The following is a 14,055-nucleotide window of genomic DNA, read 5'->3' as shown; positions in this document are numbered from 1 at the left end:
GATGGCTTCCAACGGGATCCCGCCCGTCGACTTCTCCAAGTTCTTCAACGTCATCGATGGAAAGCTTGAAAGCACCGAAAAGACTCTCAGACCCCTCAACCCTTCCACGCTCGAGGAGAACCCTCCAGTGCCCTTGAGCACACAGCAAGATGTCGACAGGGCTGTTGCGGCTGCCAAAAAGGCCCAAGAGGCATGGAGAGAGGTGCCCTGGGCCGAACGTGCCGACATTCTCCGGAAAATTGGCGACGCCGTCGCCGCAAACCTTGATGAGCTTGCCAAGCTTGTGACAAAGGAGAACGGAAAGCCTGTAAGTCGAGATGTTTGGGACGCAGCTGATCACCTCGTTTGCTGACATATGTTCTGTCCTAGCTCATGTTCGCCAAGATCGAAATGGCGGCAGGGGCCGATAACTTTCACAAGATTGCAAACTTCACCATCCCTGAGAATGTTGTGGATGCCGACCCGGAGCACACCGTCATCACTCGCTACACCCCCATCGGCGTCGCTGTTGGCATTGTGCCGTGGAACTTTCCAGTTGCGCTGGGAACAGGCAAGATAGCGCCTGCCCTTCTGACCGGCAATGCGATCATCATCAAGCCTTCTCCTTTCACACCTTACTCGGCTCTCAAGATCGTCGAGATAGCACAGCCATTCCTGCCACCTGGAGTATTGCAGGTTCTGAGTGGTGACGACAGCCTCGGGCCAATCTTGACTGAGCACGAAGGAATTGACAAGATCAGCTTCACGGGATCCACCGCCACCGGAAAGGCCGTCATGCGCAGCGCCAGCAAGACGCTGAAGCGTGTCACGCTCGAGCTCGGCGGTAACGATCCTGCCATTGTCTGCCCAGATGTCGATCCTGCCGAGGTCGGTCCCAAGTTGGCTACTTTTGCTCTGCTCAACTCTGGTCAGATCTGCGTGGCCATCAAGCGCATGTACATCCACGAGTCGGTCTATGATGCCGTGCTCAAGGCCATGGTCGACTATGTCAACACTCTGAAGGTCGGCGACGGCTTTGAGGAGAACGTCTTCCTGGGCCCTATCGCCAACGGGCCGCAGTTCGAGCGGGTCAAGAACCTCTTGGAAGACATCCAGAGTACGAAGCTCAAGATCGCGACTGGTGGTACTGCTGCTCACAATGGTAGTGGCAAGGGCTACTTTGTCACACCAACCATCATCGACAACCCGCCCGAGGACTCGAGGATCGTGGCAGATGAGCCGTTCGGTAAGTCATCCCTCCTAGCTCAGGCGGACGACCGTGTAAGACGACCTTGTACTGACGTGACACAGCCCCTATCTTCCCGACGCTCAAGTGGTCCGACGAGGCCGATGTCATCCGTCGCGCAAACGACTCCATATATGGCCTCGGTGCCTCTGTCTGGACCAACGATACCACACAGGCCAAGCGCATTGCCTCGAAGCTTCAAGCTGGCAACGTGTGGATCAACGAGCACGCCAACCTGTCGCCCACTTCTGCTTTCGGTGGCCACAAGCACAGTGGCATCGGCACTGAATGGGGTATCGAGGGTGTCAAGGGCTGGTGCAACACGCAAACCATTTACCACAAGGCGAGGCCCTGAGCGACTCAAGTCTAGCCATACGAAAGAAATATATGTTGAGTGTAATGGAATGCTTCGGACATTGCTGCTTGCTACTCTGGTTGCTCTGAATCTGAGATGTTGTTTCCCAGCGGCTTGATCGTGAGCTGGTGTAGTCATATCATGCATGCTTTTTTTTTTTCGACGCTGAACCAGGTTGCCCTTGGGGCGGTCCGTTTAGCTGTATCGGTAATGCCCAGGTGTAGGCTGCGCGACGAATGCGTCCTCCTTGGCTCAGCCGGCATAAAGCAGGTGGTGTTGATACCGGGACGATCGATGGCTTGAAGCCTCGTTCTATCCTGGTCATCCTGAGGCCGAAAGCGACCGATCCTGCGCTGCGGGCGGGGCATCGTGCTCCAAACGTATGCAGGGGATGAAGCGACGTCGTCAGGCGGACAATTGTCAGCAAGTCAAACAAACATAATTGCAGAGGGCGGTTTGCTGAGGCCCTCACCTTTCCCGCCCGCAACCAATGGTCAGACAAGACGGCACTCTGACGGTGGCCCCCACACTGGACGCGTTGTGGGTCCGCTGTGTGTTCGCCTTATCTGCAACGCTTCCGTGGTCGGCCAGCAAGCCTCATGACAATGCCTGCTGATTCACGCCAGCATCCTATCACACGACATCCATCCGTCCCGCCTCGTCCCGGCCCGTCGTGCACATCGGCAGCGCCCAGTATGGCTACTGACGTTGACCGCGAAAAGTAAACTCAGGCTTGATCGTCCTCGACCCATCCCGGGGCATCCTGCCAACAAACTTCAAGCATCGCAACAACCCCCCCTTCGCCTAGACACGATCCTCGGCGCAGCATATTCCCAAGCATCATGGACCGCATTCGCTCGTTCCGTCCCACGCGGGACTTACTTGCCTTCTTCTCGAAGAAGGAAGAGGAGGCTGCCGAGTACGAGCCTCTGACTGCAGATACCAGCTTTATCAACGACCCGTCTACGGACCTCGACGATTCTACAGAACCGACCTTCTCATGGATAGAATATGGCATATTCGCGTTGCTAGGCGTGGCCATGCTTTGGGCATGGTAAGTGATACTTGTCGCTTGCCGTCGTGTGCCAGTTCTCTGACAATATGTTTCTCGTGCAGGAATATGTTTCTCGCCGCGCAGCCGTACTTTCAAGCACGGTTTCAAGCCGACCCCTGGGTACAAGACAACTTCATGTCCGCGATTCTTACCGTCTCGACATTCACGAACCTCGGCGCCATGGTCATCCTCAGCAATATCCAGTACTCTGCATCGTACCCGTTCCGCATCAACTTGGCTCTATATATCAATGTCGCAGCCTTCGCCCTACTGGCGCTGTCTACACGCATCTTCCTCGACCTGGCACCAGCCGCATACTTGACATTTATCCTCATCATTGTCGGCAGCACGGCTTATGCCGCCGGACTGATTCAAAACGGGGCCTTCGCCTTCGCTGCAAGCTTCGGTCGGTCAGAGTACACTCAGGCCATCATGGCAGGCCAAGGCGTGGCCGGCGTGCTACCACCACTGGTACAAGTCATATCGGTGCTTGTGGCTCCTCCAGCAGACACGAGCACTCACGCCAGTGCTGCAGATAACGACGAGGGCAAGGCTGCCTTCTTGTACTTTGTCACTGCCGTCGTTGTGTCCCTTGTGGCACTCGTGGCTTTCGTGCCCCTGGTCCGGCGTCACGATCAACTAGTTGAAAACCGGATGGCTGAGCACATGGCAGCATCGATGAACTCGATCGAGGAGGCTGAGCGAGCCGCTCGCAAGGTGGTCAGCATGACGACACTCTTCAAGAAGCTGCACTGGCTGGCTGGCGCAGTCTTCATGTGTTTTGTGGTTGCCATGTTCTTCCCAGTTCTCACGCCAAAGGTCTTGTCAGTGGTGCCATCTGAGGATGCGCCTACACTTCTGAAGCCATATGCGTTCATTCCCCTGGCGTTCTTCTTCTGGAACCTCGGGGATCTGAGCGGACGATCCGCCGCCCTCGTCCTGCCGCTTCGCGACCGGCCAGCGGTGCTTTTCGTCTTCAGCATTGCCCGCTTCCTATTCTTGCCGCTGTATGCCCTCTGCAACCTGAACGGGAAAGGCGCGGCGATCAGTAGTGACGCATTCTTTCTCCTGCTGGTCCAGTTCCCTTACGGGCTTACAAACGGGTGGCTTGCCTCCAACTGCATGATGGCGTCAAGCGAATGGGTCGAGGAGGGCGAGCGGGAGGCCGCTGGCGGCTTCATGGGCATGTGCCTCGTCGCTGGCCTCGCTGCTGGCAGCATGCTCAGTTTCACGGTGGCGGGGGTATAGATCCGACTCAAATAAGCTGTTTGCTGGTGATGCCACATTGCCACAAGTAGCGCTATGTAGGAAAACCAGAATCCCATACATCAAAGACCCTCAGCAGGGCGCGCTTGTGGTCATCATCTGCCGAAGTGGATGCATGACCCTGTTATTCGGCTTGGTAGCGCCTTGCGCCAAGTCGTGGAGGGGCACGTGTGCCGCAAAAGAGGCGGCTTCAGACGTCGCGTGAGGATTCTTGACCCTGCACCACGGGAGTTCTTGGGGTGGATGAGTCTGCTGCGCCCCAGTGGGATCTCCATTGAGCATGCGAAGAGCCTTGTAAGGCGCCGTAACCACGGGTGCTCAGTCTTGTGAAGCCGGGAGGAGGCAAGCCTGGCTGTGACGTTGAAACAGTCCCGTATCCTGCCGTGGGTCGATGGCCGCGTAATGCGGGACCAGTGAGCAGGTCTGCGATGGCAACCTATTCCAAGGAAATGGAATCAGGCTTGGCATGGAGCAAACCTGTGCTATAATTGAGCGTTGCTCCAGACGCCGTGTGAGGCTGAATGGCAAAGTTGACGCTTGAGCTGGCTTGACCATTTCTGCATCCAATCCGGACGCTCATGCTCCTGCATTCTTCTAATTGCGACTCGCTCCTTCCTGAAGTCCCACAAATCGTCACGTCCTGCCCAGCCCCTTTACTACACTGGACTGGACCAACGACGCATCACTAGCGCATCTCGACCTCAGCCGTGCTGCGAGATTCGTGGAATCGCCCTTGAGCACCTTGTCATCCACGCTCTCTCGACGTCCCATTTCGATTAAAAGGCATCCCCGCTATCAGCAGCCACTCAGCACGGCGCCGAGTTCAGCTCTTATGACAGGGTCTAGCTGGATCACATCCCTCCCGTCCCAGGCCGCATCCCCAGTTGTCATACTCCAAACAACCTCGACCCCCTGCTTCGCGCGATCTCGTTGGCCAGCCTTGCATATCCCAAGCCGGTAATCTGGACTAACTGTCCCCGACTGGCGACGTCAGCGTGATCCATCTGTCAACATCGCTACACCAAGATAGTCATATACATCTGTCCTGCACGCTTCCAGACTGCTTTGTCCATTTCTGCGGTTACTCTCGCAGTTCTTTGCACATACCAGCACTCAGCACGATGGTCGAATCCTCCTCTTCCTTTATGCACGGGCAGACGCCCGGAGGTCTGACAGAAGCACTGAATAAATTCTACGACTTCGAGTATCTCGCCGAAGGGAGGGCCAACACGGTCTTTGTCATCCGAGAGAAGCCTGAGCGCGACTCCAGCTGGCCTTTGCCTGAGGGGACGTTTGCGGAGACGTTGCTGCGTGTGCCCAAAGTCACGGACGGCATCGTACCATGCGACTACGACACACTGCAGCAGTTCCATGATGGTGTTGTAGTCCCCCAAGTGGGCGAGGAGCACGTGGTACCGCAGGTCCTTGTTAAGATCACGGAAGAGACTGCAGACAAGCTCGACAAACTTCGGAAACGGGACAGCAAGAAAGCACGAGCTGCAGAAGACACCCACATCGGTGTCGGCTCCGCCATGCTCATCCAGGACATGAGCGAATCGCCAGAGTACCTCTCCCTTGAGTTCAAGCCGAAGTGGCTCGCGCAATCACCCCTGGCGCCAAAGACTTCGATCCGGTGCCGAACATGCGCCCGTGAGGCTTACCGAATCGCACAAAAGGTGGCCGAGGGCAAGTCGGCGGCGAAACTAGGTCCTCCTGTTTGCCCGCTGGGGCTTCTTCACTCAGAGCGGTGGATTCGAATGGCTACCATTGACCGCCTGGCTCCTTCGTGGTCTGAACATGACCGTGAGCGGCTTGCCGAGGCCCTCCAGCAATCTGGCCTGCTCGAGCGCCTACGACAGCTTCAAGTGCGCGGTGATCCAGATCGCGCCCTGTTCGACAACCCGTCCGATGCACAGTTCGGCTTGACTATGACGTTGCGGGATTGTTCTTGCTTTGTGCGCATGCCCAAGGACAAAAACGCCCCGGTTCTGATCAAACTGGCCGATGTCGACAAGAAAAACTGGGAAGCCAAGCAGACATATTGGCAGGACTCGCACAACAACCTCGTTGACAACGGGTGGTATACTGGCGAGGAGCAGCCGCGACTAGAGACAAACTGCATCTTTGAGCTGGATCGCCTACGCGCTCATCACGATCATTCACGTGACAAGCTTTTCGCCGCATTCCTCGCTCGTGCTCCGAAGGACGAGTAGGAGGATGATGTACTTCTGTATTAGACAGGATGGGAGGTAAATGAGATGCTTCTCCGGACTTGCAAAGTCAAGGTGGGGTGGAAAGAGAGCTGTTATCGTCGAAAGGCATGTGTGATGGCATATGCGAGTTATGGCAGCCTTCACATGATTTGACGCCATTACAGTCTTAGACGGCACGATCGCGAGATCATGGCGGGCATGGACAATCACATTCAACAGGGGCAAGCGGGACGAGAGTGGATTAATCACCATAATGCTAATGGACAGCAACTACTACGGGCATAGATAGGGACGAGACCTGTGAAGTCATAATGAGGAGGCTGTGTTAAATGTTATAGTCATCAGTTCCGCCCTGCCGCCCCTGTCTGCCGGTGTTTCAATCCCACTCATAAGTGGCCAAATGGCTTGCTTTGCAAACTAGGAGATATGCTTCGTTGTATCCCGTGTTGCCCAGCAATCACTTGCCGGAGTGAAGGAACAGAACTCCGAGCCCAGAAAGGGCACAGTTGGCGGCACGGGCGACTGACTCGCTCAACTCCGTCGGACTTGGTATATCTGCAAACTCCTATGCCTGCCGGACGGCCGATTCTAGGCCGGCTCACGATCTCGCGCATTGTAAAATCGCACGCCTGCGAATCAAAACGCAGAGCCAAGCTGCTTACCTCCTTGCACCAGATGCGCACCAAGCGTTCCTTTGCTCCACGGTACACAACAACAATTCCAAGGTTAGGTACACTTGCTTAGCGCATGCATTGGCATGCATTGATTGGGCTCTGGTGCTGCTGCCGCTGTGCTGGTCGTGCACTGGCGGCAGCGCATGAGCGCTGATCAGGGTCCCTCCTTGCGAATCTCCTGCTTTGCTGGCGTTACACACACACACACACACTCAACAGTCATGCTTGAAGCGCTTTCTGGACTGCAGGCCATGATATGCAAGGCACTGCAATGCAGAGCAGGAGATGCGGCCGACCCTCTTTTTGTCCTCCCAGCCTCTTTCGCTTTTGGACCTTTGGCAATCAGGAATGGCATTCTGAGCGTCTGGGGTACATCCATGCCAGAACAGGTCCCAAAGCCGTGAACGGCAGCCTTGAAGCTGGCCAGCACCTAGAGGCAGATCCAAGGGGCGCCCCTTCTACAGAAGAGGCCGAGGGGTAGCATCGTGTCGGGGAAAGCCGGCTCAAGCAAGGTACGACGAGATCGGGCAGTCATCGGATGGCGAGCTCTCGGGCTCTCGGTGGTTGGCGGGCGGCGGGGTGTGACGCTGCTGCTTTGTGTGTGGTCGCGTGCCCCGGTCGCGTCCCCGCAAAGATGATGCGCGCCTTGGCTACGCCAGTCCAGTCCCATCCATTCTCAGTGGTGGTTCTCGACGGGGGTGGAGAGCAGCCCACGCAGTAGAAGTTGGTTGGCCAGCAGTACGCCGCAATGGCGCCCTCAACCCATCGTGAGCACGGCACGGCGAGGACAGGACGGGACGGGACGGTTTCGTTTGTTTGATGTGGATGTCGGCAAACAGTCCCTGTCAACAACACCGACCGCGCTCGGCCTTTGGTTATTACTCCTTATAGGTCTCAATGCTAAAGCCGATTGTGCTTGAACAAAGACCATGGAGGACCCTCGGTCCGTCATTTGCGGCAATCTATACGTCAATGTGAAGACGCTATTGAGGCGGTGAGGGGCCGGGGGGGTGGTCCCCGGCGCGCGCGACGGGCGCCAGCCAACGCAGCGAGAAGCAAAGTGGACGGGATATCGCCTTTTTCCCCGGCGCCAATGTGGAGAGAAACGGCATCAGTGGTGGTGGGCGCGAAGACTTTTTTTCCAGCTGCCCCCCCCATGCCGCGCAGTGATCGGGCACAGGCTTTCTCCATGTTTCCGGAGCATTGTCGTCAGCTGACACACAGTCTTCCTGGGACACCCAGGTCGGCTGCCCCGGTCACGATGCTTCGTTTCACAGCCTCGAAACCCCATGGACGAGGGTTCCTGTCCGAGAGGGGTTCGTCATACCAGGATGCTGGCTTGCAGTGTCGCTCCTTAGATACAGAGCATACTCTCTCGATTGGGGGTCGAGAACAGCTGCTGAAACCACAGCTGCAAGGACACCGAGACATGCTTAAGAGGTTGCAGAAACGGCTCCAGCGGTGAAGCAGACCGACTTTTCCTTGCGGTTGCTGGAGAGCCGGCTGGAATCTGGTGTGCTGGATTCTGGGGGGGCAGTGCAGTCAATGTACGGGCAAGTTAGCGCAGAACACCAGCGCAGCTGGGAGTATCCCGGCAGTACCTCGACGTGGACGTTGCCAGCAGAAAGCTGGCTTTGCTACGTGAGGGTGACATCCATGCCGTGGTGCCTGTGCCGATTGGAAGCTGGGATGGTCTCGAGAAGTGTGCGCACCGTTGGCGACGGTCGCGGCTCGCGGAGCTGAACGGAGGCCAGGACCCGCGCAGTCTTTTCGGGTGCCGGGCATACCGCCTCGCTGCCCGCAGCCTCCAAAAAAGTGGCGCCGTGACGGCTTTGGTGCAGAGCTGTGCCCTGGCAGCTCCCGCCTCCAAAACAAGTCGTCGAGCCGAAAATTCCACCAGTTCCTGGTCCCCTTGTGTCATCCATCCCCATTCTCGACCACCACCAACACCCACAACCCGCATTCGACCTGCATCACCACCACAGACGCCCGGCTCAGGCAGCGCACCACCGTATCACACCACCCTTTCAAACATCTGACGCTCCCGCCTTCGGCCTGCCTGCAACATCCGCGACTCGTCTGCTCTTCCGCCGCTTCATCTGATTTCACCCTTGCCCGCCGAATCCCGCGGCATCACACGACAGCCTCGTCACCCTTCGCTTCAGCCACTCTCCTTTCGACAGACTTTTACGGACCGGCCCGCACCATCACCAACTTGGAGAGCATTCAACAGCTCTACAAATCCTACGACGAGCTGCTCGCCGTTTGGCCCTTTGCTCGTTGTATCGGGCTTTGAACACGCCACTGCCAAAGCGCAGCAGTACCTATGTCCGGATCAACAAAAACGATGACTAGATAGGATATCCGACTTCCTCCCCCTCAGCTCCTGTCATCGCATCCTCCATCATGGCCTTCAACTTCAACTGGTCGCCTTTGGCGGCCGACGCCTCGTTTTACGCTCGCGCCACCGACCTCTTGACGGCCGCGCTTAATAAGTCGCCAAAGCCCCCAATAATAGTCGACGACATCATCGTCACAGAGCTCAACCTAGGCTCTGTGCCTCCGGACCTTGAGATCCTCGAGATTGGCGACCTTGCCGAGGACAGATTCCGTGGCATCTTCAAAATGTGCTATACTGGCGATGCGCGAATCACGCTCCGCACACGAGTTCAGGTATGCAATTATCTCGCGCAAATCACGCGTCACCTCATCCAAGAGCCCCTCTCTTTTGTGTTCGAGACCCTGGCACCGCGTTCCTCAGAGCTTGTTTCTGCTCTGTTCTGGAACGGATGGGCCTGTTTTTCGCCGGCTGCTGCATGAATCATCTCCGAGATTGCATTTACATGGGTCTGGGCCCAGGGACCCTGGTTATCTTGTCACAATCCTACTTCACGATGCCGTCATTAGTTATCTGGTAGAGCCATATCTGACTGTGAGCACAGGCAAACCCGTTGAACACGTATCTATCTGCCAAGCCGAGCTTCACCTCGCCGCAGCCCCTGGCAGCTGCTGATGGTCTGACGATACCTCTGTCCATTACTTTATCCGAGATCAAGCTCTCTGCCTTCATTATCCTCGTCTTTTCGAAGCAGAAGGGTTTGACCATTGTCTTTCGCAATGATCCTCTGGAGTCCCTCAAGGTCTCTTCGACCTTTGACTCGATTCAGTTTGTGCGAGACTATCTCCAGAAGACTATCGAGACCCAACTGCGCAACCTTATGATGGACGAGTTGCCTGCCATCATCCATCGTCTGTCGTTGCAATTATGGTGTCCAGATCAGATGCCTCGTACGGAAGAGCAGTCCCTCAAGGACGGATCTGAGGAGGATGCTGAGGTTGATGCTCTCGCCAAGCTACCACAGACACCTGTCAATTCGACCGGTCAAGTCCTCGATGCAAACCAGATTGCGTCATTGGCATCCGACGGTGGTTCTGAGTTGCACTCGTTGTTCGAACAGAGAAACTTGCTGCGACTTGCAGCTCTTAGCGAATCACATCGCACTCTGTCTCTCTTTACACCGGGTATCAGAAACACCATGTTCAGGGCTTGGATTGGGGCTACTGAGCGTCAGTCAACTGGCACCTCGACTCCGCTGGCTACGCCAAGCTTGGTGCGCATGCAGTCGTTGGCTGGGTCGTCCACAACGTACACTTTTACGGACACGAGTAGTGTTGGCGACGGAAACCTGCCCTCAAGACCATCGCTGGTTAGTTTGCACTCCGCAACGGCTGGTCTTTCGTTGGGCGGAGCTCGCAATCTGCGGACTAGGAAGAAGAAGACGCGGGTTGTCAACCTCCGGAAACAGCCGGCTAGCGAGACGACGAGCGAGGCGGGTGATATGGCGACCAATTCGGACTCGGCGTCAGTCGCGGGCCCGAGTTCCGAACCACTCATGCCCGCTTCGATTCCCGAAGAGGACGAAGATGTCGTGCAAACACAATCCCAGACGCAGCAGCGAGCCAGAAGCAAGGTTCGCTTCCATTCGGAGAAGGAGCTTCCTCGTCGTCCACCGCTCAACATGGACATCTACCAGGAGCCTGCTGTAAGCCCAACGGCCTCGGTACAGGCCACCTCGAAAGCATCAGAGGCAGTGATGGCGCGCCAAGCCAAGGCGTGGGAAGCTGCTGCCAATGCCAAAATGGTTTCGGGTCGGCACAAGCCGGCGGGCTCCGAGTCATCCGTCATTCTTGAACAAGCATGGATCATGAAAATGGCGGGCGAGATTGCACGTCGAGTCTACGACGAGAAGCAGCGCCATGGGGGTGATCCATGGGCCGACCGCGAGGATGCGCCCCCTCCTGCCTATGAGGCCACACAATGAGACCATCGTGGTCATTCATTCTTTCGTTCCCTTTTAATGTTTTTTGTCGGTTTTCTTTTTCATTTATGACATTCAGCACTGGCGTTCAGGAGCGATTTTGGCATTAAAAAGTTTCATGGAAAGCTCGTTCTCGAGCTCGGTTGGTGGATGTGGATTTGCTTTTAAAGGTTTTATATCCCCACTCTCTACCTAACGACGGTGTTTGGTAGCGGGATTGGGGAATTGATTTCGTCCTTGAGGCTCACTGGAGAGAGCTATGACTTATGTAATCACGAAAAATGATTGCATGACTCACCAACAGCAAGGACGCACAGCTTGACGCTGTCACATCTCTTTTGTCATCGGACGGACGCGGCGCAGACTCGGAAATCCTTTCTGGTCTTGCCTCCACAGCCAGGGCAACGATCACTGTACGATCACACAACATTCTCGCAAAAGTTATCTGCGGCAATGGCTGGTTAATGGAGCTTCCTCCTTATATACCGGGAGCTCACCCTCACAAAGACACACCACTCACTCACACACTCTCTCTCTCACTCTACGTATATCTTATCTCCAGTACAAGATTGGAAACAACAGAAGCTATAAAAAGCAAGCAAGCAAGCAACAAACTCGAAGAGACCAGCACCGAGGCCCTAGATAGCTTAGGGCACACACGCACAAGATCTTAATTTGACCAGTGCATGAAATGAAAACATTCATCGAGTCACAAAAGTTTGATCCTCCCAAGAAATGGGGGAGTCAGGTGCAAATCAAGTGACGTGGTGACCATGGTGGACCCAAATAGTTAGAATCGAAGTGATTTTGTCGCGTGCGATGAACACGACGAAAACCAATCAAGGTATCGGAGACATTGCAATTGTTCTACTCTTGTTTCACAGTCCGGTTGGTTGACTCTGGTATAACTTCTTGTTGCTACGTTGGCTATGTGAAGTAATCGTATTCTTCCAGACTTCTTCCAGCTTTGCTTTTCCCCCATGTCATGTACGAAACCGTCCTTCTGAGCACTTGAGTACTGTTTGGCGGAGTTGTCGATTTCGTGCTCGTCAAAAGTGCCCTCGCCATGCCTAGTAATGGACTCGGAGCTCAACATTCGTATTCACCTGTATCCGCAAACCCTTTTTTAGGGCAGTTCGTCCTGGAAACACGCCTCGTGTGTGCGTGCAAGAGCAACACACAATGGGCTGCGCGGCAGGGCGCTCACATCTTGTAGATTTGTCATATCCGCGGAATCTCGGCTGGCTTTTCTTTTAACTGCGGCGCCCAAGCGCTCTCTCCTCGGCGTGCCTGGGACATATGGCTGCAGATTGATGAAACCTGTGCCTCCACGTCGCCAATGCACAGCGGAGGATGGAGTTGGGATATTCTTACAACTCGCGCGGCGCTTCTCGCTCGTCGATAACTTGAATCAAGGCCGACGGGTCCACTCTGAGATGTACGATGTGCGAGGAAGTGGGTTGCTGTTGGTCCGGCACGCTCTGCGACACGGAGTCTCTGGTGCTCGACACGGTACGGCTGCTGGCAGGACTGTCGATACCATCGGAGAAATCGCCGGCGCTGTGTTGGCGATGCCGAGGCTTGCCCACGACCAGAGTCCTGCCTTTGTGGCTTTCGTCGTCGCTGCTGGAGTCTGACGAGGGGCGCTCCGTCATGCTGGCAACAGTGACGGTGTCGGCCCTGCGACTGTATGCACTAAGAGTTCTTGCCCCCTTATCCATTCCTGCAGGAATGCATGAACCTCCAGATGCAGCCTATGCTCCCGAGGCTGCGACGCCTGCATTCTCCGCCTTGAGCCTCATCAGCTCGGCCTCCTTGGCCTTGACGGCTCTGTTGGCCTCGGAGATCATCTGGTGCACCTTGTCCTCGGCTTCCTTAATGCGCTTAATCTCAAGGGCCTCGGTCTCCTTGCTGAACGGCTGTCCTGGGCGGGTTGTCGCTGGAATCATGGCGCTCCGCTCCTTGACCTCGCCGTCCTGGGTCAGGGTGGGCGGGGGCGCCACGGATTTGCCCTTGCCTTTGCCTTTGCCTCCGGTCGCTGCGGGCGCGGAGCCCTTGTCGTGCACGCCCGAGGTCAGGGCCTTGAAGAACTCCTCGAAAGGTTCGTTGAACAGCTGCTCCTCATAGACCCACGCGACGATCTCACCGCCATTGCGCATGGCCTCCTTCTCAGCCTCGGTGCGGCCATACGGGTGGAGCCTGAGATGGTGGTAGAGGGTCTGGGGCTTCTCGCCACTCTTGCTGTCGTAGTAGAGCTTGATGGTGATTTCGAACTCGCCCCAGCCCGTCTCGTTGACGACGAAGCCCTTCTGCCGCTTCGAGGGCGGTTTCGACTCGTTGTCTCGCATGATTGTCTCGGCATCGATGGTGCGAAGGTGGTTGGGGATGGACTCGTGGAGCTTGAACTGGACGCGGCGAAGCCAGTAGAAGACGTCGGTGTCGTCGACGCCCTTGACGAAGACCTGCCAGGAGTGCGTGTGGTCGATAGGCACTCCTGGGGGCTTGGGGTTGTCGGTGTCGTTGAACGGGCGCGCAGTCGTGCCGTAGATGAAGGGACGAAAGACCTGGACGCCCTTGACGCGTTTGCCCTGGACTGGTGCCATCTTGAGCGCCTGGTGATGGGTGTGCTGTGGTTTGTTGGTGAAGGCGGCGATGGCAGCCGCGAGGAAGCGCAAGCGCACGAAGTGATAAGTGACCTGCTCTTTCGGTTGGCGATGTTCAGACCGCCGCTGTGGCCCGAGGAGCCGTGAGGGGTTGGCGAGTCGAGACAAGTGGCGACGTCTTACGGTTGCTGTAGACGGAGATCTGCGGTGCCGGGTGACTGTCAGTGAGGTGTCGCGACAACGAAGACCTGAGGCAGCATTGGATGGCGGAGTGGATGTGCCCCACTGAAATTTCTCTGGCAGAGCTCGTTCCTGTTCCTGGACAGCTACCAGGGTAACCAATCAG

General features: G+C 56.3%; 6 protein-coding genes across 6 annotated transcripts; 4 read left to right on the top strand and 2 right to left on the bottom strand.

The window, feature by feature from the left end:
* Position 1: 1 nt before the first annotated feature.
* On the top strand, positions 2 to 1,580 carry B0I36DRAFT_371477 (aldehyde dehydrogenase; the record flags this gene model as incomplete). The annotated part of the gene is made up of 3 exons (XM_046160015.1): positions 2 to 307; positions 370 to 1,225; positions 1,291 to 1,580. 3 exons carry the CDS (start codon positions 2 to 4, stop codon positions 1,578 to 1,580), a joined length of 1,452 nt encoding a protein of 483 aa, XP_046019200.1.
* An 842-nt stretch (positions 1,581 to 2,422) lies between these two features.
* On the top strand, positions 2,423 to 3,882 carry B0I36DRAFT_233727 (nucleoside transporter family; the record flags this gene model as incomplete). Its single annotated transcript, XM_046149249.1, has 2 exons — positions 2,423 to 2,634; positions 2,697 to 3,882. 2 exons carry the CDS (start codon positions 2,423 to 2,425, stop codon positions 3,880 to 3,882), a joined length of 1,398 nt encoding a protein of 465 aa, XP_046019199.1.
* Positions 3,883 to 5,021: 1,139 nt separating this feature from the next.
* B0I36DRAFT_344772 (inositol-pentakisphosphate 2-kinase-domain-containing protein) lies at positions 5,022 to 6,113 on the top strand (the record flags this gene model as incomplete). Its single annotated transcript, XM_046156293.1, has 1 exon — positions 5,022 to 6,113. The coding sequence occupies one exon, from the start codon at positions 5,022 to 5,024 to the stop codon at positions 6,111 to 6,113; it is 1,092 nt and encodes a 363-aa protein (XP_046019198.1).
* Positions 6,114 to 6,899: 786 nt separating this feature from the next.
* On the bottom strand, positions 6,900 to 7,263 carry B0I36DRAFT_19893 (uncharacterized protein). The gene has a single exon (XM_046148774.1). The coding sequence runs from the start codon at positions 7,164 to 7,166 to the stop codon at positions 6,942 to 6,944; it is 225 nt and encodes a 74-aa protein (XP_046019197.1). The 5' UTR covers positions 7,167 to 7,263; the 3' UTR covers positions 6,900 to 6,941.
* Positions 7,264 to 9,193: 1,930 nt separating this feature from the next.
* B0I36DRAFT_371475 (uncharacterized protein) lies at positions 9,194 to 11,109 on the top strand (the record flags this gene model as incomplete). Its single annotated transcript, XM_046160014.1, has 2 exons — positions 9,194 to 9,460; positions 9,730 to 11,109. The coding sequence occupies 2 exons, from the start codon at positions 9,194 to 9,196 to the stop codon at positions 11,107 to 11,109; spliced, it is 1,647 nt and encodes a 548-aa protein (XP_046019196.1).
* A 1,751-nt stretch (positions 11,110 to 12,860) lies between these two features.
* Positions 12,861 to 13,709, bottom strand: B0I36DRAFT_233957 (chromatin-modifying complex subunit AF9; the record flags this gene model as incomplete). The annotated part of the gene is made up of 1 exon (XM_046149263.1): positions 12,861 to 13,709. The coding sequence occupies one exon, from the start codon at positions 13,707 to 13,709 to the stop codon at positions 12,861 to 12,863; it is 849 nt and encodes a 282-aa protein (XP_046019195.1).
* Positions 13,710 to 14,055: the final 346 nt, after the last annotated feature.

The sequence above is a fragment of the Microdochium trichocladiopsis genome (genome assembly GCF_020744255.1).
Source record: "Microdochium trichocladiopsis strain MPI-CAGE-CH-0230 chromosome Unknown B0I36scaffold_1, whole genome shotgun sequence".
NCBI lineage: Eukaryota > Fungi > Ascomycota > Sordariomycetes > Xylariales > Microdochiaceae > Microdochium > Microdochium trichocladiopsis.
This window is presented reverse-complemented; position numbering and strand designations above follow the sequence as displayed.

What these genes read in the sequence shown, in the direction of transcription:
- B0I36DRAFT_19893 (XM_046148774.1), bottom strand. Translation starts at nt 7,166, where the DNA reads ATGGATGTACCCCAGACGCTCAGAATGCCATTCCTGATTGCCAAAGGT.